This window comes from Lutjanus erythropterus, chromosome 16, assembly GCF_056507025.1.
Source record: "Lutjanus erythropterus isolate fLutEry1 chromosome 16, fLutEry1.hap2, whole genome shotgun sequence".
Taxonomy (NCBI): Eukaryota; Metazoa; Chordata; class Actinopteri; order Lutjaniformes; family Lutjanidae; genus Lutjanus; species Lutjanus erythropterus.
The window spans coordinates 33,008,145-33,030,019 of record NC_139332.1 but is presented as its reverse complement, the minus strand read 5'-3'; the positions used below and the strand labels follow the sequence as shown (position 1 = coordinate 33,030,019).

At 35.9% G+C, this 21,875-nt stretch overlaps 2 protein-coding genes across 6 annotated transcripts in view; both read left to right on the top strand.

Moving 5' to 3' along the window:
• The window catches only part of LOC146313445 (class I histocompatibility antigen, F10 alpha chain-like), a 50,649-nt gene that overhangs the window by 13,320 nt on the left and 15,454 nt on the right, over positions 1-21,875 (top strand). The window contains exons 6-7 of one of the 5 annotated variants that reach the window (XM_084739246.1): positions 19,424-19,520; positions 20,020-20,926. The exons of 2 other annotated variants lie outside the window; for them this stretch is intronic. In XM_084739246.1, the coding sequence (XP_084595372.1) occupies positions 19,424-19,494 (71 nt within the window). In that variant the 3' untranslated portion in view covers positions 19,495-19,520; positions 20,020-20,926. Of the gene's footprint in view, positions 1-19,423; positions 19,521-20,019; positions 20,927-21,875 lie in introns of those variants that run through there. 2 more of the 5 variants (XM_084739247.1, XM_084739249.1) reach the window with 2 other exon arrangements.
• On the top strand, positions 668-19,085 carry LOC146313446 (class I histocompatibility antigen, Gogo-A*0501 alpha chain-like). The gene is made up of 9 exons (XM_084739395.1): positions 668-830; positions 2,288-2,554; positions 3,511-3,789; positions 4,372-4,674; positions 15,249-15,515; positions 16,949-17,227; positions 17,386-17,679; positions 18,727-18,828; positions 19,054-19,085. The coding sequence occupies exons 1-9, from the start codon at positions 773-775 to the stop codon at positions 19,083-19,085; spliced, it is 1,881 nt and encodes a 626-aa protein (XP_084595521.1). The 5' UTR covers positions 668-772.

Genomic DNA, 21,875 nt, shown 5'->3' with positions numbered 1-21,875 from the left:
GTCTCTCATCCATTGAATAAAGGTGGAGGATTCTGTTGTTTCCAGGTCTGAAGAATGAGACGTCTATCTGTCATCGCTGAGAAGGTAAGATCATGATCTAGTTTGAGGTTTACTGAAGATCCACAAGAGACACAAAATCAAAAAGTGCTCCTACAGTCCAGGGTTCAGTGTGTTTATTTTATTGTGAAGGTCAGAGGTGATGTGATGTTTGTGTTTCAGAAAGTCTCAGACTCTTTCTGCTTTCATTTTATTTCTCTGCTTCTTCTTTTCATTTCAGAGTAAAACACTGAGATAAAATATTGTTTCATGGAAACCATCTTGTGTTTTATTATCTTGTCTGTCCTGATAGTAGGTCAGTGACCTCTGACCTCCCAGAAAATTCACACATTTCTGCACATTACATCACATTAACCTACAAAACATGATACAAGATCTGAGCAGCAGAAAGTTTAAAACTCCTTTCACATGAGGACAAAGTTGAGACACCAAAAATAAAAGGCGCGTGACATCCACCACCCACTTACACAGGATAAAATAACACATTTAACTTTCACTTTCGTTCATAATTCGAGTGTGTCAGTTTTTACCCAGTTATAAGTGACGTTGATGCTCAGGCTCAATTCTCATTGGCTCAGACAGAAGTTGATCTCAGCGCCTTTTCTTCTCTTGTCCTCACTTCACCCTTGTTGTTCGAACTAGAATCACCGTGTCTCTATTTTTCTGGATAAATAAACATATTAATCCATCAAATGTTCAGATACGACAGTTGACAATGAAGATCTTGATGTTTGTGTCTCTCCTGGGAATAGGTCTACATGGCGCCACGGCGGGTGAGTTATTGATTATTTATAGTCGATTGATTGTTAAAGAAAAAAAGCTTCGTGTCTTTATATACTGTATATACGAGTTTACTGTTCATTTGATCGGATATGATATAAGGTTCTAGGAACTCCGTCTTGTTTTTGGTCAAGTTTTGAAAAGTACGACGTCACTAACGGTACCGTCTGATCGATCTTAAAAATATCAGCAGAACTACGCAGCACGAAACAGTCCAACACACCCAGACACTGATGGAAAGAGAACTGCAAGTCCAAACTTAAGTACAACAAGGGTTACAGATGTTGACAACTTTAACACAGAGTTTGAAATGCTAACAATCGAGTAATCGTTAGTAATTTATAAACTTTAAAACACTTTTCTTTTTACTTTTCTAGAGCACTGAATAAATATCCATGAATACATTTTTTAATTGGATAATTAATTAATTGGTAATTAATCATTAGCGTCTTTACTCCAAACCTGTGCTGCTGCAGTGTTTAGTGATTTTGCCCAAATGTCATTGTTTAAACCTTTTGGCGACAAAAATGCAGATTGCTCGGTACACAATTATGATTTTAAACTTAATTAGATTACATAGTGAAATGCATACTTAAGTACGAGTAAAAATACAGATTTGAAGATCTACTCATAAAAGCACAAGTACACCCCCAACAATTACTTAATTACAGTTTTTGTAATCAGTTACTTCCACCACTGCACTGAGATAAATAAAGAAAAGACGGAAAATATTAAAAACATTAAAACAAAGTGTTTCTAGGCTTTGTGTCAGTTTTAATCTTTAACTTATTCACTACAGTTTTAAATAAAAAGTGTGTTCTCTTGGTTGTGATATTACTTTTTGTGGAGGAGACTCGTTGTTAATGATGGAGTTTATTAAAAGCATCCAAACCAACGTGTTACTGAATGACATCAAACCAGGTGAACTTATAAGATCATACAACTGTAGAAGTAGACCTGTAAATAAAAAAGGAGGACTGTGTGTGTTTCTCTGTCAGAAACTGTCAGACCTTCACACAGCAGAGTGAACAGGTGAGGAAGAGGAGGAGGAAGATCGATCACTGATCAATCATAGATGCTGTCATCCTCTCAGACTGATTTAGGGAAAAAAAAATGTCAAAATTTGTCACAAAAGAATTTCCTTTTAGATTATTAAAGTTCTATTTCATCTTATCTTGTCCTACATGAACTAATCATGGAAATTATAAACAGCTTGTTCTCATTATTGAATATTTATAAACACTAAAATTCTGTAAACATGCTGCAAAGTTGTGTGTGTCAGTGAGTTCAAATTTCAGGAATGCTGTTGTCCTGTGTGTGCTGTCATTGCTACATAACAGGACATTGTGTTCAGGGAAATGACAACTATTCAAACAAAATCATGTAAAAAAAAAACATATATGCATATATGAAATACATTTCGGTCACTTAAATCCTGTTTGTCCTGCAGTGAAACGCTCCATGACCTTGTACCTCATGGATTCTTCTGGAGTCCCAGACGTCCCTGAGTTTGTGGCCATCACAAACCTCGAGGGAGAGATTATGACCTACTATGACAGCAACATAAAAAGAATAGAACCCAGACAAGACTGGGTGAGGAAGTTCATGGAAGATGATCCAGAATACTGGAAAACACACCTTCAAGACTGCATGCATTATCAGCAAGTTTTCAAAGTGGAAAGTGACGGTATAAAGCAGCAGTTCAACCAAACTGAAGGTATGTTGATAACTTTTTTTTTTCTGGTTTGCTGGTTCATTCATTTTTCACTTCAGATGGATTAGGATAACTCTGCTGAGATGATCAACACTTAAAATCCTTTACTTGAGTAAAACTACTAATACACACTTTAATACTATATTACAAGTAAAAGTGTGTAAATATAATCAGGAAAATTTAGGCTGCTTTAAGTGTTAAAAGTTAAAGAACTTAATCCAGAAACATGGTCTCTGTGATTATTACACTATAACACATTTATTATCACCTATTCATTAATGCAAAGGCAGGATTTTACTGTTGTAGTCGGTTAAGGTGGAGCTCATTTTTAACTTTTTTGTACAGGACTGAAATAACTTGCTCATTTTGTCCAACCAACAACTATATATACAATAAATTAAAATGATTAAAACCCAACTGGCTATTAAGAAATAAATTATTAAAATGATTAAAAGGGAATGCAGCTTCATAGCATCATATTTTCAATCAGTTCTTTTATGTAAAGTAACTGGTAACTAAATCTGTTTGTAGTGAAGTAAAAATGACTGTATTTCTCTCTGAAATGTAGTTTAGTAGAAGTTAAGAAAGTACAAGTACCTAAAAATTGTAGGTAAGTACAGTACTTAAATAAAAGTACTTAGTCATATTCCACCATTGTTGTTATTTCATGAAAGTGGAGAAAAACTGTTCCTACTGTACCCTAATGAGAGTGTGATGTTTGATCGCACATGAACTCACTGCACCGTTTGCTTTACTGCTGCCGTTGTGTGTTTGCACACAGTGATCACTTTATCGGTTCAAACACGAAACACATGTAGCTGCAGGGATGGACGAACAAAAGTGGAACAGGATTTGGAGTTGGGGAGCACCACACGCTAAAGGCACACAGATGACCAGGAGTGGGCCTGATTGAATGTGATATATGTTGGATCTCACTTCAGTGTCTCTGTCTCTCTCAGGGGTTCACATTAAACAGCAGATTGTGAGCTGTGACTGGGACGATGAGACCGGAGAGGTAGACGGTTATAACCGGCACGGGTATAACGGAGAAGACTTTGTCACATTTGACTTGAAGACAGAGACATGGATTGCTGCAAACCCACGGGCTGAAGTCACTAAACAGTTGTGGGACAAAAATAAAGCTATGAATGGGCACTGGAAGAACTTCTTCACCACCACTTGTCTTGACATGCTGAAGAGCTATTTCAACCGTGGGAAGAGTTATCTGGAGAGAACAGGTAGAGTCACATGAAGTGGTCATGAGCCTCTCATGTACAGTAACTTTACTACAGATATCAACTTACTTTACTTTCTTTTTGCGAGAGCTAGATCTGGGACCAATAGTGCATAAAAAACTACTAAAAGCCATAATTGTTCAGGCATTTGACACAGGAGTGTGGGTCAACCCCACACAAACTGCAACATAAAGTGAATGCATTTTATGTCCTCAGTTTGCTCTAAATAAGAGGGAAAAAGTCTTAAGGAATCATTTAAAGAGAAAGTTTTGTAAATTGTAAATATGATACTACCAAAAACACCTTTTTAGTGTCCCTTTAACTATACTATTAATGTAGTACAGTGTCTCACTCTGCATTCAATTCAATTGTATTATTATCTTAAGACTTTAGCGCCTCCTGGTGGTGGAGGTGAACAGCATGATGTGCATTTGAATCAATGCACATGATATGTGCATATTTCCACTAAAAGCTAAAATATAAAATAATAGTTATTAATATTTTTAGCCTGACTCAATGTTTTAAATACACAACATCCCAACCTAATAATGATATAAAATGACTTTAAATTAATTTCCTGTCCAGATCTTCCCTCAGTGTCTCTCCTCCAGAAGACTCCCTCCTCTCCAGTCAGCTGCCACGCTTCAGGTTTCTACCCTGAGAGATCCTCACTGTTCTGGAGGAAAGATGGAGAGGAGATTCATGAGGACGTGGAGCACGGAGAGATCCTCCCCTACATTGATGGAACCTTCCAGATGAGTGTTGACCTGAACCTTTCATCAGTCACACCTGAAGACTGGAGGAGGTACGAGTGTGTGTTTGAGCTCTCTGGTGTGAAGGGCGACATTGTCACCAAACTGGACAAAGCAAAGATCAGGACCAACTGGGGTAAGATTGAGATCAGAGAGAGATGAGTGGGTGCTTCTCTGTTGGTCTGTTGGGTATTTTAGGTTTTGTCCTCAAATTTATTTGGGAATTTATCTCCCAAAAACTGAAAATAATAAACTAATTAAAAGATTGAATTAATTAAATGCATGTTGCTCGACCCAGGGTCACCGGTCAGATCCAGACACTGTATGGAGAACAGTGACGCCCTCTGGTGGTCGGCTGCAGTACAACTCATAAACCCTGCCTCTGCAATGTTAATAGAAACACGGGCCAAACTAAAACATCACGAGTACATATCAAATAATTTTTCTCAGTTAACAGCTGAGCTCTGCTCATATGTGTGGGTGGGAACTTGAAAGCACGTCTCCAATACTGCTCACTGCTGCCGTCAGTTTTTACAGTGAGAGGAAGTAGTTCCCTGACACTACAGAGGCCTCACAAACGATACTGCCTCTCCCTCCCCTCACCCGCCCTAATGGTCAGTTACGAATGTACCCCAAGCAATTGTCTCCAGTTCACTTCAGCTCACTTCAGTTCCAACAAACCAACACAGAAGAAAAAATATAATTCTGTCACCGTCCTCTGGCTCTGGTGGCTCAAACATGTCTGGACATGTCCAATAAATCTGCTAGACAGAGTGTCCATGTTTCAGGTTGTAGTGGTGTTTGACACTGAGACAGCAGAGTGGACATGCCCCCAGTGTTTCAGAGTGGAGAAAATCGTGTCAGTGTCTCTCTTTTAAATCCAACACATGTGATTTTGATATGTGTCCGTTAAAGACACACTTTTAAGATTAAAGAAAAAATCATTGATTATTATATTAACTCAACGCCAAGTCAGTTCTAGTTCACAGCAAAACACCAACATGTTTATATGAACATTGTTGGATGAATGGATGAACTTCAGCTCAAACCGTCTTCATCTGTACTGATCTTATTTTGTTTTTGTTGTTGTTTTTTTCTTCATCAGTGGAGCCCAGTGACATGACCGTCCCCATCACTGTTGCAGTGGCTGTTCCTGGTCTCGTCATCATCATCATCGCTGCCATTGGATTTGTTTGTAAGAAGAAGAAGAAGAAAGGTAAGAGATAAAAAAAAAAATGGAAGAATTTTAATACTTATATTTTAGTGTCTGAGTGAAAAAAAAATGAAAAATGTATCTTTCATTTCCTGTGGTGCCGTTTATTCACTGAGATTTGTGTGTGTGTGTGTGTGTGTGTGTGTGTGTGTGTGTGTGTGTGTGTGTGTGCGAGCTGCAGAGTTTTGGAGATATTAGCTGAGGATTTCTTTCTTCTCTCCAATATAATGGGACTAAATAGTATTTCCAGTAGATTCTACTGCAGAAAGAAAGTAGTTCCTGCATGAAACTGCTTATAACAAAGTCTGTGGATTATCTTGAGCAACCAGGTTGGGATTTCTGGAAAGAGACACTGGTCTAGAGTTTTCCAGTTGTATTTTTTGTTGCATGGAGCAACACAGAACATGTGCTATTTAGTTTTGTTATATTTAAGAGAGGGCAGAAATCTCTGTGGCCAATAACTCAAAAACTAGGCAACTCACACCAAAACAGTATAGATTGATAAATAGCACTACAGGCCAGAAGAAAATATGATTATCTTTTTTTTTTGGCGGGGGGGGGGGGTAAACTGTCTCTTTAATGCTGCAGGTTGCAAATGTCACATTCATGTTGGTGAGACAGGTCACTGATTGTGAAGGATGAAGGACGTTTCTTGGTTGTGGAAACATCGGATGCTGGACCTGTTGCAGACGCTGGTCGTACTGAACACCTTTTGGTGGATCTACAGAAGCTTTCTGAACACCAGCCTCTGCAGCAGGTTGTAGCAGCTGTTTATTAAAGGCAGATCAGTGTAGGATAAAATGGACTAACAGTGTGCTTTTCCTTACAGCTCCTGACAACACCTCTGAGCTCTCTGAGAAACTGAATCCAGAAACCTGATTTACAAACACCTCGTGCACACAGGATGGATCAACAAAGCCTAAAACCGCAATCAGAGATAATTGGTACTACGACAGTGGTTATGAACTCGCTTTGTTAATCCAGGCTCTCATCTTAAGGCTTTGTGCACGTTCATATAAAAGGGCTGTTTGTTGTGTCATTTGACTCTTCTTCCGCATGAAATGAAGCGATCGCGAGCCACTTAAGTCAAAATCATCAAGTTGTTATAATTATGAGCTGCGGAAAATATACAAAATACATAAAAAGCAACAACGTTGCTGCAAATAAAGCAGGAGAAGAAGAATGCAGTCAGAAAATGACTGATGGACTAAATGCGGTCTTAATGCTGCCGTTTATTCTAACATGAAAACTGCACATTAAACAATAAAACTCCATACAGCAGATTTAAACATGAAGAAGTCTGTCTGACTCTGTCGTATGATGACAGAGACGTGGAGATCACTGAAGTTTTGATCAAACCAACGTAAAATGAGTGTAACTGATTTAAGATTGTCTGTGATAAATGATGATGAATTTTCTAATCAGTGATCTGAGCTGCAAAATCACCAAGACAAAACAAAATAACAGTAAAAAGTATTCAAAGTGTCTGTAGTTGCTTCATCATTATTTTAGTGTGTGGATTATATACCATGTCAGTTTAAAGTGTTAATATGATCAGGAGCAAATGGGGAAAATGACTCTGCATCACCAAACAGAGGTTACCATGACAGCGTGATGCTGCTGTTACATTATATTATGTTACATTTTTACATGATATGGATTCGTTCTGTGATATTACGAACATACAGCTCAGCAACTTTTAATTTTTAACGTCTTCCCTCAGTTTAAAAGCTATATTACTCATAAACAACCTTGTTAGGACAATAATTAGTTAAAGAACGGCGCTTTTTACAGACGATTTAATCTGAAACTCTGAACATAACCTGCTCCCGACCAGGTTATGAGTTCAGCATCAGTTACCATGGTGATCTAGCCAGGTTAAAAGAGAGCCAACTTCGTGACACTGAAAATCCTGGCTTTAGACTCAACATAGCTCGCTAACACATTAATCTCACTTCGGAGTTACACCCCTCTGCAGGCAGCAGAAGTCAGAGGCTGGTGGTTTGGGAACTGCTGGTGTTCTGCCTGTTAACATGGGATTATTATGTTTTCTTTTGAACTGATGTTTTGACTTAATGCCTTTTGTCAGCCTTAATTTAATATCTGTCTTTGTGTTAATAAATCACATGAGTTAATTGTGCAGTGCTGCAAGAGGCGAGTCTTGTTTACTGCTGATTATGTAATGTGCTGTTTAACTAACTCAAGTAACTAGTTTCTAAAGTATCGTCAACCTGCCAAACTTAGTTGTAACAAATCAAATCTTTCCCAACCTGTTTATAGTGGAAAGTGTAGCAGCTTGTTAGCACATCAGCTAACATTAACTTCAGTCAACTGTGTATTAACTTGCAGTGTTAACATTACAGCTCAGAATCATTAAGCTTTTATTTTTATTCCCACTGCGTCCACATTGTTGTGATGTATATATGTTGTTATTGTTGTTCCATTTTAATGTCCATCATTTCTGTAAGTTATGAAGGAAATAAAAACGCACACATAAAGAAAGAAACACTGATGTTCCACTTTAATGAGCAAAATAAGTTGCAGGACTGGTGACGTGTTAAACAGTTTTTGGTGACCCATCAGATTCTGTGATGGAAAAAAAGTACTCAGATACTTTACTTAAGTAAAGCATTAATGTAACAATGTAAAATGATTATTTACAAGTAAAAATCCTACATTTAAAGTACTAAAGTAAGAGTACTGAGTAAAGTAACTTTTACTGTAATACTCTTCTTAGTGCTTTTTACTTAAGTATTAATGTAAAAGTAGTAATATCTGCAGAAAACACAAACAGAAGATGTAGATCAGTCTTTAAACTGAAACAGTCACCAGAATGTTTTGTTTGTTGTTGTTTGTTGTTGTTTACATGTTTTGTTTACATGTTAAAATCACAACATTTTGCCCCCAGACCCCCTACAGGGATCTGATTTAGCCAAAAATGAAATCACATGTTCTGCACAGACAGTAATGTAATAACTGTAATAAGGAGGAAATGAAAATTTCAAACTTCTGTCTCAAAATTAATTGTTTTAATCACTTTTTCAGCAGTTCAAAGGCAGATACATAACTCGTCCACAGGGGGCGCTGTCACACTGCTGACTTCTCTGTGAAGGTAAACTCAGTGATCATTTACAATCAGAAATACTTTATTGATCCCGGGAGAATATTGAGTTTTGTTAACTCAGTAAACTCAGGTATTGATCAGCAGTGAGCAGGAAGAGCCTTTATCAGCCAGAGTTCAAGCCTCAATGTCACAAACAAAATCAATTATCAACATAAAAGATGTGACTCATATTTCTTTGTTTGTGTAATAATCATGAATAATATTGTCTCAGCTGAAGAAGTGAGGACAAAAGATCTGAGTTTTATTCATTAAACATCTATAACCTTTTATAAAGTGCTTCATAAACAATAAATGAGGAGTGAAACAGAATAAACGGAGCCAAAGAACGAGCAAAATGAAAAACAGCATCAGGTGTTCAAACATCAACAGTGGTGTTACATTTCTCTTGTTCAAGCAGTTTTCAGCGTCCACAGCTCCAAATCAGTTCAGAGGCTTTTATTGTGAAGGACAGAGGTGACCTGATCTCTGACTCTCTTTCTGCTTTCATTTTATTTCTCTGCTTCTTCTTTTCATTTCAGAGTAAAACACTGAGATAAAATATTGTTTCATGGAAACTATCTTGTGTTTTATTATCTTGTCTGTCCTGATAGTAGGTCAGTGACCTCTGACCTCCCAGAAAATTCACACATTTCTGCACATTACATCACATTAACCTACAAAACATGATACAAGATCTGAGCAGCAGAAAGTTTAAAACTCCTTTCACATCAGAACAAAGTTGAGACCCGCGTGTCTCTCCATCCACTTACACAGAATAAAATAACATATTTAACTTTCACTTTCGTTCATAACCTGAGTTGGTCAGTTTTACCCAGTTATAAGTGACGTTGATGCTCAGGCTAAATTCTCATTGGCTCAGACAGAAGTTGACATCGCCTTTCCTGGTTCTTGTCCTCACTTCACTCTTGTTGCTCGAACTAGAATCACCGTGTCTCTGTTTTTCTGGATAAAGAAACATTTAATCTATCAAAGCTTCAGATACGACAGTTCACAATGAAGATCTTGATGTTTGTGTTTCTCCTGGGAATAGGTCTACATGGCGCGACGTCAGGTGAGTTATTGATTATTTATAGTCGATTGATTGTTAAAGAAAAAATGCTACGTATCTTTATATACTGTATATACAAGTTTATTGTTAATTTGAAGTGATATTTAGTTCTAAGAACTACGTTTTGATTTTAGTAAAGTTTTAAAAAACTACGACGTCACTAAACGATCCGGTCTGATCGATCTTCATGTCAAAATGGCTGCTGAAACTAAACAACACAAAACTGTCAAACAAACTCAGACACTGATGGAAAGAGAACTGAAAGTCTAAACTCAAGTACAACAAGAGTTACAAATGTTCTAGTTACATTTTAACTGATAGTTGGAAATGCTAACAATCGAGTTATCAATAATAATTTCTAATATTTAAAACACTTTTTTTTTTTTTCATTTTAGTTCCCCCCGATTTCATGTTTGTGTTTCCGTGTTCAACAACTGACTCCACCAGACAAAACGAAGTTACTCTCATTTCTAAACCACTGAATAAATATCCATCAATACATTTTTTATTGGATAATTTAATTAATTAATTGGTAATTAATCATTACCATCTTTACATCAGTCCTGTGCTGCTGCAGTGTTGTTGTTGTTTGTTTTTATCGCCTGTTTGTGATCAGAAAACCGTTTTGGCTTCAAAATAAAGATGACTCAATGTACACAATTATGATTTTTTTTAACTAGATTACATGGTGTAATTTATACTTAACTACGAGTAAAAGTACAGTTGTAAGAAATATACTCATGAAAGCACAAGAACCCCCCTAAATTACTTAATTACAGTTTTGTAATCAGTTACTTCCACCCCTGCACTGAGATAAATACAGAAAAGAGGGAAAACATTAAAACAAAGTGTTTTTTGGCTATATGTCAGTTTTAAATTTAAACTTGTTCACTACAATTTTATATAAAAAGTTTGTTCTATTGTGTGTGATATTAATTTCATTAATAACAATTAAAAATATTTTCTCAGTCTAGAAACACCACAAAATACATAGTCTTATTTACAAACACACACACAGACACATATGTATGTAAGGACATAACCACAGACAAGAGCTCATAACAAGGCACATAAAAACAACATTTTTTACCTATGTTGTTTTTAATGCCCCACTGTAAAGCACTTTGAGTTGCATGTTATGTATGAAAAGTGCTATATAAATAAAGTTATTATTATTATTATTATTATCATCGTCATAAGAAAAGAGAGCAAAATTTAAGCCCTATTAATAAAGTAACATAAAATGAAAACACAGTAAGTAGAACGTACTATACAAGAACACATAAAAGTCCTAACACGTATTATGAAAAACAAGGACATAACCATTAATTGATAACATGTTTGATTGATTTTATTGATTTGGAGAACAAGTTAAGCGATATGATGTTCCTGAGTTCTGTGGGTTCAGTGTTCCAGACGTGTGCTGCTTGATAGGAAAAGGCTGACTGCCCAAAGATACTTTTCTGTGTGGTATTTTACAGTCTGCTCTGGAGGTAGATCTGGTAGATGAGTTTTGAATTTGTTTAATCAATAACAATGCGAACACATTGTTTGCTGTCTGTAAGAACACATCTTGATAGTTTTACTAAATATAGTAACAGGACAGACAGAGAGAAGGAGACATTACAGTGATGTTAACGTGTGTGGTGTAAATGAGATCCTGTAGCCTAAATGAGAATCTGTGAACAAACTTGAAAACTGTTTAAAATATCAGTTTTTCTGCAGTAAGATGATCTTCTGCTCTGTTTCATATGAAGAGTGCTGTGGTTTGGATTAATGTGGAGGAACAGTGATGCTTCCTGTTTCCTGCTCTCACAGTGACATGACGTCTCTGTGAGTCAGACTCGTGTCTCTGTTCTCTGCTGTCAGACACGTTTTACATCTGATCTGCAGCAGCGTTTCTCATCTTTCTTATAAAAACCCCAAACTTATTCTACACTTGCGTGTTATGAAAGTTTGGTGGTGCAACACGGTAGAGAAGTGTGTAGAGAAGTCACAGGAGAGGGAGGAGTGAGCGCTTGTTTTGTGTGATCGCAGCAGCAGGTGTGCAGTGAGAGCAGAACAGGCAGAGACGAGGAGAGAAAACGGAGGAAGGTCATGGTGTTTGTTTCATCGTTGTTGCATTTTTCCCTGACGCCAAACATGAAACATACACGCGTCCTAATGAGATGTATTGATACACTAGTGCTGCATCGATTTGTTTCAGATTCATATTCAGCTTTTTACCAAAGAGATGCACTTGGATTTTACACATTAAAGTGTGAAGCATCGGATGCATCAGTGAATCGTTACACCTCCAGATTTTATCCATTTAATGACAGTAGGAGAAAAATTAAACTTTGATAACTTAACACTTTGGAGTTGGTCACTTCACTAAAAGTCAGAATGGGAGCATCAGTATTTAGAGGAGTGGCAGAATAATTTGACATAATGAAATTCAGTCAAATGCTGCTGCCACAGTAGTTGGATCACGAGTCACATTTCCTTCTATATTTAGTTCATTTGTTTTATTAATAGTATTAGATTTCCCTGTTAGTTTCTTTAAAATTCTGCCAGATTTCTTTGCCGTTTCCCTTTGCTTCACTAACAGCATTAATAAAAAATGTTGCTTTTGCCATTCAGAGCTCCTTAACAACCTTATTTCTCAGTGTGGTAAATAATCGTCTCAGTAAATAGTGTCTTTGGCCTGGTTTGCATTTCACTTTCTGCACAAAACTGTGTATATTTGTTTAGAGTTCAGCTATGAATGAATTACAGTTATCACCTATACTTTTATGCACAAGGTGTTTATTCCAGTCTTTGTCTCTAATAGCCTTTTCAAGAAGGTCGTGTTTAGAAGGGAACCCCAGACCGGTGAAAGATTGCACAAGTTTAATTATTGCAACAGAATTAATGGGTACAAGTATCGCAAGAGTTTTTCAAATATAAGGTGGCCTTCTAGACATGACTGAGAGGTGCACAGCTCCAAATATAGAAAATCATTTCAAGGTGACTGATGTTTTTAACACTGTATTCACTCAGTCACAGAGAGAAACTGAAACACTGATCATTGACCTGCACTGATGGAAAAATTACTCGCATCATTTACTAAAGTCAAAGTACTCATACCACAATGTGAAAATACTTTATTACAAATTAAAAGAAAAAAATCTGTATGTCCTACATAAGGTACTAAAGTAAAAGTACAAAGTAAAGTAACTTAACTTTTACTGTAGTACCTTACTCAGTACGTTTTACTCAGGTACAAAGGTAAAAGTAAAGGTAGTAATGTCTGCAGAAAAACATGAACAGAAGATGTAGCTCACTTTCTTTTAAGCGTAACAGAGCATCAAAATGCTTTATGTATTAAAATCACGACAATTTTTTAAAAAGGGAAATATTTAGTTGTTCATTTAAGAAACCAGTCTTATTTTGTCTTTTGTATTTTACCATTGCTCTTAAATAAACCAAAAGTAATTTAATGGCAAAATTTGCAGAGCTCACAAAATTTCTTATCTAATTACTCAATTAGTCGCCAGAATAATTGATAGATTACTCGATTACTAAAATAATCGATAGGTGCAGACCTGTAAAAGACATATAGACATATATTATATGTAAGATATTTTGCTCCTTTACATGATACATTAACTGTCTTGATCACAAAAAGTATCAATATTGTTATTTATTCCTGGTCCTGGAGTTAATTTGTATTGAATCTATACCACATTCTGTGTTCTCTCCCTCCTCTATCAGATACTTTATCGTCTTATTTCAGATATGTTGGTATCTGTGTGTCTGTATGTCGGCTGATAATTAACAAGAAAGTGAAGAAGTGAAAAGACAAACGAGGTCTGAGCTCATTTAGAAACAGTGTCATCATTACATAGTTTGTCCAGCAGAGAGCAGTGACAGCTTTATTTTCTAACTGTGAAATGTGCTGCTCACTTTGTATCAGGGTCACCAAAAAACTCCCAAATATTGATCAGTATCAGCTCAAAAATACACTATCAGCTGAACAATACTGTTTAGATATTTGATCTGTTATCAGGAAATAGATTTATTCTTTGACAGATTTGATCAAGTTTTTTTTATGTGAGCAGTGCAGAATTTTTAAAGTGCAGCTGAACACAGAAATATGATCTCCATGTATTCAGACAGCAGAGGACAGTGAAGGATCCTGAAAGAGACCATCATTTAATTATCAAAACTCACAGACACCTGCAGAAAATCTTCTGTGGTCAGACTTTAAAAAATCTACAATAAACTTTTAGAATCAGGATGAAAAGTGAAGAAAAATCAGTTCATGATGGAGGAAATGTTGATATTTAACAAAAGATAGTAGAGCTGAGAAAAAATAATATTTAAATCCAGTATATAACTGATACTAAAAGAAACTCTAAAATGTTTTTGTCAAAAATATTGTGAGTTAAATTTCAAAATAATTCTTCAGTTTACATAAATCAAGATATTTGAAATTTAGACTCACAATTGAACTGGATCAGATATTTATTTCTTGTTGGTTACATAAAAAACTTTACAGTCAAACTTTTGAAATCCACAAACAAAAAAATCTGACATTTCTCATTTATCTGTCATTTATTACTTACTCATCAATAATTATGGAAAATGCAGAACAATGGAAAAGAGCAAATTAGCCCACCTCCAAACTGTGTAAGAAAAATTACTGCGGGATTTATCTTAAAAGAAAAAAAACCCTCAGAGTTCAAATTTGTATTCAAAACCTCAGAATGTGTCATTGGTCACAATTTATTTATAAAATCAAGACCATAAGTGACGCAATATCATAAAATGCAAAAAGTTTAATCTGTTGAATATAGAAAATAAAATCATAATCAGAAGCAGTATAAATATTTTGTTGAGAGGTTTGTGATTTCAGATTTTAAACTAATATGATAATGAGGAGTTTAAGCTGCTAATGAATCATCCTGAAGAATAAATGACTCCACTAACTGGAAACTAAACTGGAGTTTCTCTTCACACTCAGATATCCAGCATTAGAAAAATATTCAACTGTTTTTACAAACTGTTTTCTATCAATGAAAGTCAGGAACACAACTGTATGATAAAACTGTTTGACTTGTTTGATATTTTATTTCAAAAATAAAAATATTTTTCAAGACAAAATCATAAAAATCAAACAGTTTCTGGAACAAAATTTATATCTATAAATGTATTTTTGTATTTATTGAACAGAGATTATTAGGATGTCTTGAATTTACTGTAGTTTGTTTTGATTCTGTGTGAAAATAAATAACATTGTTCAGTGATTTTATAAAACTGTGATATAAAAACTGAAATCATGACTTTATCTTTTTCTTACAGTGACTCACTCTCTGAAGTATTTCGAAACTGGATCTTCTGGAGTCTCAAACTTCCCAGAGTTTGTGGTTGTTGGGTTGGTTGATGAAGTTCAGATGGTTCATTATGACAGTAACACCAAGAAAACAGAACCCAAACAGGACTGGATGAACAGAGTCACAGAGGATGATCCTCAGTACTGGAAGAGACAGACTCAGATCTGTATGGACTCCCAGCAGACCTTCAAAGGCAACATTGAAGTTGCAAAGCAGCGTTTCAACCAAACTGGAGGTTTGTTAATGTTTCACTTTATACTGATGAAATTATGTTTATATTTTCATCCTTTATTTCACACACACACACACACACACACACACACACCATTCTCCATCTTTAAGTGTGTTTTATTGAGGCAGATTAAAGTGTTTGATGGAGGTTTTTCTGGTCTGAAACACACAGTCAGACTCAACAGAAACATTAGTGAGACTGAGACGACGGGATGCTGCTGTACTACACTGATACAGTGTTTCTGTCCATCCCATAATAACCAGCAGAGATTATTAACACTTTATCTCCACTAGATTAGATCAGAATAAGTGGACTGAAGTGTCCACAGTGAGTTGGTCCATAATAACTCTACTGTAGGAACCTGTTTATCACAACAGTTTGACAACACACAGCTGATAGAGGAACATTACTGCCTGGTTTCTCAAACTATGGAGCCGGACTGTAAATGGACCACAGGCTGCTTCTGCTGGGTCCACATATGAGAGGAGCAGCAGTGTGTTTTAATAAACCTGTCTGACAGGACGACATGGTAAATGTCTCATTCAGATCAGAGGTTTAAAAAGTTTAACAGCTCGACTCCACTGTACTGACCACAGTCTGTCCATCCCATAATATACAGCATATATATAGTACAACTACAGATTAGATTAGATTAGATCAGATTAGATTAGATTAGATTAGATGAACTCTACTGACCACAGTGTGTTGGTCTCATCAGCAGCATCAAGACAACATCTGCAGGTGGAAACAGCTGTTGGTTGTATTGAATGATGGACTGATGGATGGACCAATCAGGACACACAGACTGTCTCCCAGTCTCCATACTGGTCCTGATGGTCTGTGTCTTATTCTGACCAGTTGCAGTGACACACTGCTGAACAGGACACACTGTCCTGGCTGAGCAGGTGGAGTCTGGTGACTAATCCTGGACTGAAAGTGTCCTTCAGTGAAGCTTGTAGAGCAGCTTCAGGACAGTCTAGTCTGTAGTTTCTCACAGGACGAGGACATTGTTGGACTGATCCACTGGCTGCAGGGTCTCAGTGGGTGTAATGTTCAGTCCCCCCCCCTCTCTCTCCCTCCCTCCCCCTGTGTGTGTGTGTGTGTTCAGCTCACATGAAGTTACCACCTTCAACAGTGGAGAGAAACTGTTGGTCTCAGTGGAGTCAAAAAAAGAGAACATGAAGTGTGTTAGGATGTCCCTCTGTTTCCCAGCAGTCTCTGTCTCTGAGACGTCCACACTGTCCAGATGATGATTGGCTCTGAGTGGCGTCCATCCAGCCAATCACAGCAGGAGGTGTAGATCCTCTGTTTTGGTGTGTGTGGATCAGTGTGTCTCTGCGGTGAAGATGTGATATCAGCTGATGATAGATGACTGTGCTGTGATCTCACTCTGGTTTAATGCTGCCTCTGTCTCTGTCTCTGTCTCTGTCTCTCAGGTGTCCACATTGTTCAGTGGATGTACGGCTGTGAGTGGGATGATGAGACTAATGAGGTTAATGGTTTTATGCAGTTTGGTTATGATGGAGAAGACTTCATATCATTGGACCTGAAGACAGAGACATGGATCGCTCCAAACCAACAGGCTGTCAACACCAAACACAAGTTCGATCATAACAAAGCTATAATAGCACAGTATAAACACTACCTCACCCAGATTTGTCGTGATTGGTTGAAGAAGTATGTGGATTATGGGAGGAGCTCTCTGATGAGAACAGGTAGAATCACATGACCTGATGTAGTTTAATTTCATCTGTCTTTTTCCTCTCTGTCCCTCTCTTCTTTAAAACACATGACATCAAACAGGAATGATAATATTAATAAACAGTAAATACTAATAAAGAACCTATAAACTGTCTTTGTCTTTCCTGTCCAGAGCTTCCCTCAGTGTCTCTCCTCCAGAAGACGTCCTCCTCTCCAGTCAGCTGCCACGCTTCAGGTTTCTATCCTGACAGAGCCTCACTGTTCTGGAGGAAAGATGGAGTGGAGATTCATGAGGGCGTGGAACAGGGAGAGATCCTCCCCAACCATGATGGAACCTTCCAGATGAGTGTTGACCTGGACCTTTCATCAGCAGAAGACCGGAAGAAGTACGAGTGTGTGTTTCAGCTCTCTGGTGCAAAGGACATCGTCACCGAACTGGACAAAGCAAAGATCAGGACCAATGAAGGTAAGACTGAGATCAGAGGTGATGAAGGTGGAAAACATTTATTTTATTCTAACAGTCCTGTTCAAGTGTTTTTATGTGTCTGATGGAAAGTTTTGTTTTCTTGTGTTTAATTGTCTTTATTTTATGTAGTTTATGTATGTAGGACTAAACCAATACATGTGTCCACTTCTGGTCCCTGACAAGGCTGATTACAAAAAATTCTGTTTCTTAATTTAAAGTTGTGAGCTGCTTTAGAGGAATTATTATTGTCCACTGTGATATTTTGTGATGCTTCTTCACTGTTTCCTGAGCTTTGATTAATACAGAAAAATAAGAAAACTACCTTCAAATTATATTTTACTTTTTAAATCCACGTAAAACAAACAAACAAAACAACAGAAACTTTTTTTCAGACCACGTGTAAGCACTTAAATGTCTGACCACATTTTAGAGCAGTCATTCCCTTTCTGTGTTCTGTGTTGACTTTTCCACATTAAAAGCAGCAGGAACTGAATAAATGTTTGGTTACAAATCACTTTAAGGAATAAATTAGTTTATTTAATGCACTTAGAAATATCCCAAACATTGCTCCAAATTAACTTCATAAAGCAACAAAACCTCAACTTAGATTAAACAAATTCATGTTAAACTTAATTTGAATACTAAAATATATGCTCATATTTTTTAACATAAAAATGCAACCATTTATTTTAATGGCAACAAACTGGATGAATGTATGAATCTATCAGTAAATCAGTCAGAATAAAGTTTATTATCAGTCAGAAAGGAGTTTTAATATGATTGTCAGAAACTCTCATTGAGCCAAAAACCAACATGAGACAGAAACTAAAAAACAAAGACAACAAAGTTACACAAGGATAAACAAACACAGATACAGTCATTATGTTCAGACAAGGAGGAATAAAAGTTTAAATAAACAACAACAGCAGGATAAACAAACATATAGAGTCTGTATACAGGATTGTGGTCTGGTTGGTGAATGGTTGTTCTTCTCTCTAACCTGCTTCATCAGGTTGTGAATATTTTTTCTTGTTTTCTGTTCAACAGGGAATCCAGTTCCTGTTCCTGCAGTCATTGTTGCAGTGGTTGTTTTTCTTCTCGTCCTCATCGCTGCCGTTGGATGCATGGATTACAGAAAGAATAAACCTGGTGAGAGACGCAAACAGAAAGATTGTCTCTTTTTTCTGTGTTTTGATTTTAGACTTGGACAAGGAGCAACATTTTATTTCAATAACAATTATTATTATTTCATCATATTTGCTCCTATTTTTCATTAATTATGTTTGATGCTGGTTTACTCTTCAATGAATCCAGTTGTTTTTTCTTTATGTGTGATACTGATAACACACTCAGACACATTCATGTCCTTTGAAGATTTACCAACAGTTTCATGGTTTCAGAATTGAAAGAAGTTTTAATGAAGACTTTAAGGTAGTTAGTGAGTCACAGGTAGAGAGAGCAGTCACACAGTTTGAGAAGAGAAAGAAAAGATGGATTTTCTGTCTTTGTGTTATTAAGTTGATTTTTCGTAGAAGGAAAGAAAACTTTTTTTGTTTTCACGTTCATGAGAAGTTTTGGGAAAAGAAGTTTAGTCAGATAAAAACAAACAGCTAGAAGAGATTTATTGATCAGTCTGTGTGACTAGAAGAGGGATCATATCCACTGTGAAGAAGATTTTTAAACATATTCTGACTTTTTGGCAGCTGAGAGAAATAAAATTCTGTATCTTTGTTTTGTATTTCAGCCAAACGTCCTCCATCTCCTGACAACAGGAGCAGCACTGACTCCTCTCACAAACTGCTTCCACAGTCCTGAATGACAAACACACCACCCTGAACACAGTGAGTCTCTTCATATGAGACATGAACTATTCACACCTGTTATTAGACAAAGCTGCACTAAACTATGTGTGATTGTTTCTTTATTCACTGTAACACTTCTGTGACTTTCAATTGATTTTCCACAACAAATGTGAAGCAGTTTAATATGAAGTTAAGTGAGATTATTAAGAGAAAGACACAGATGCTTTCAGAAACCTTCACATCAGCAGCTCAGATTAAACATCATATTAAAAACTCAAATATTAACCTTCAGACAAACAGTGACATCAGTTTATTAAAATGATCTTCAACCTAATTAGCAACAAACTATTTTACTTCAGACACATAAAGGTAAACCCTTGTTTTAATAAATTAAAACTTAAATGACTGAATCATTGATATTTTAGGTTTAAATGATTCTTTAAATATGTGACTTTGTTTAATTGAATTCTCCAAACATTTATGATAAATTATTTTATTTTCTATTTAATGTCATATTTTTCTTTTTTTTTCTCTTTAGGTTTCTGGATAAATTTTTCTCTGGAACAAGGAACGGTGTTGCCACATTCTCTTCCATAAACTGAGAATTCATTGATTATTGATCATCATATCATAAACTGATAGAATCAGGGTTGGGAATCTATAGTAGGAGCTTATTGATTGATTGGAATCCATAAAAGCAAGCCAATTTGAAAGATGAGTTGAGACAAATATTATCAAACATAAATGGTGACATTAAATTCTTTTGATCATTTAGTTTTAAAATTTAAAAAAAGTAGAATTTCCTCCGATAACATGTTCGTAAATCAAATGAGGATCTTTCATATTTGTGAGAAGAAGAAAGAAGAAAAACATAATATAAAAAAAAACATGCTAAGGAAAGCATCACAGCACTTTTTGTACATACATTACTGATTTATGGGTTCTGTTACAGTTAAATACTTCTGGTGTTGTTTTTTTTGGGGGGGGGGGGGGGGGTAAGGTCAATATTATTAATACAGATGTAAATACACACACACACACACACACACACACACACACACACATACATGAACATGTATTCCAGTTGTCATATATTCTCTCAGGTTCTGGTGATTTGATGATATAAACCTTGAGATCACAGATATTTATCAACCAGTAGAGAGTTTTATATTATTTATCCAGAGAAAGTCATTCTTTTGTTCTCTGTCTGTTTGATCACTGGAGACAAAACTGAAAATCAATCAGCAACATCTGAAAACTTGATACATAAATTGGACGCCCTGAATTGTCTGTTGTTGTCTGTTGTGTTGATGGTTGTGTGTCTGTGTTCGGCTCCACCTCTCGTCCACTGCACACTGGGTTTGACTCCAGTCCTCTGTGACTCTCAGCAGGATGAGCAGGACAGGAAATGGATGGATGGACTTTTCTATCACTGTGATCAATTATCTGGATTTGTAATTTATCAGACACGTTTCCATCTGATTATGATTACATCCCAAAATGGTTTCTTAATTTAATTTCCAGAAAATGTACAACATCATCATATATATCACAACATCCATAAATCACACACACAAAATATATCCATACAAAATTTATTCTTCAGTTGCTTCAATAATTTGCTTGTATTTACACAATTTAAAGATTTTGTTTTGGTGGAAGTAAATAATTTATGTTTTTGAAGTTTTTCTTGTTGAATCAGGAGTGTGTTGTTTGTTTTATAATATTCATTTTTGAAATCTGTTTTGAAACATTATATTTTAATTTCAGTTTAGATTCTTTACAGGTTGTGGGATGTTTAAAGTTTCTCTGCTCACTGATAGAAATCATCTTGTAAATAATTCCTGTTAGTTTTTAGGGACAAGAGACGTTTCCTTTCTTTGTTTTGTTAACAGAAATTAAATATCACTGCTGAAAATCACTTCTTTTTTTCAGTTAATTAAGTAGATGAATGTCAGATTAAGTTTCCCTGCTATTTCATTTCTTTTGTACTTTTGTTTTGCTCTTCAATAAAGTTGCCAAAGTTCCAAATTTGTGTCTTTTTGTAATTTTACATATACTGTATTCTTACTTGTCTTTGAACATATAAATATATGAATATTACCTGAGAATTCATGTCTGTCACAGAGACCAAATGATTGTAGCTCAGAGCTGTAGATGTTAAACTAAAGAACAGGAATAAAATTATTTGAGCAAAGCTGTAATTCTTTACAGATAACTGAAGGAGGGATTTGACTTTTCACTTGATGAGAATGATAAGAAATTATAATAATATATAATAAGAAAGGTCTTACTACAAAATGTTGAAATGTTATTTTGTGTTGCATAGAAGTCATAAAGGCTTATTAACCAAAAACAGGACAAAATATTAATTTAAAAGTACTGAATCATATT

Excerpts from the sequence above, each read along its gene's own strand:
- LOC146313446 (XM_084739395.1), top strand. The coding sequence starts at position 773 with ATGAAGATCTTGATGTTTGTGTCTCTCCTGGGAATAGGTCTACATGGC. Across the intron at positions 4,675-15,248 it reads AAAGATCAGGACCAACTGGG|TGACTCACTCTCTGAAGTAT; the intron begins GTAAGATTGAGA and ends TTTTTCTTACAG. Across the intron at positions 15,516-16,948 it reads GCGTTTCAACCAAACTGGAG|GTGTCCACATTGTTCAGTGG; the intron begins GTTTGTTAATGT and ends TCTGTCTCTCAG.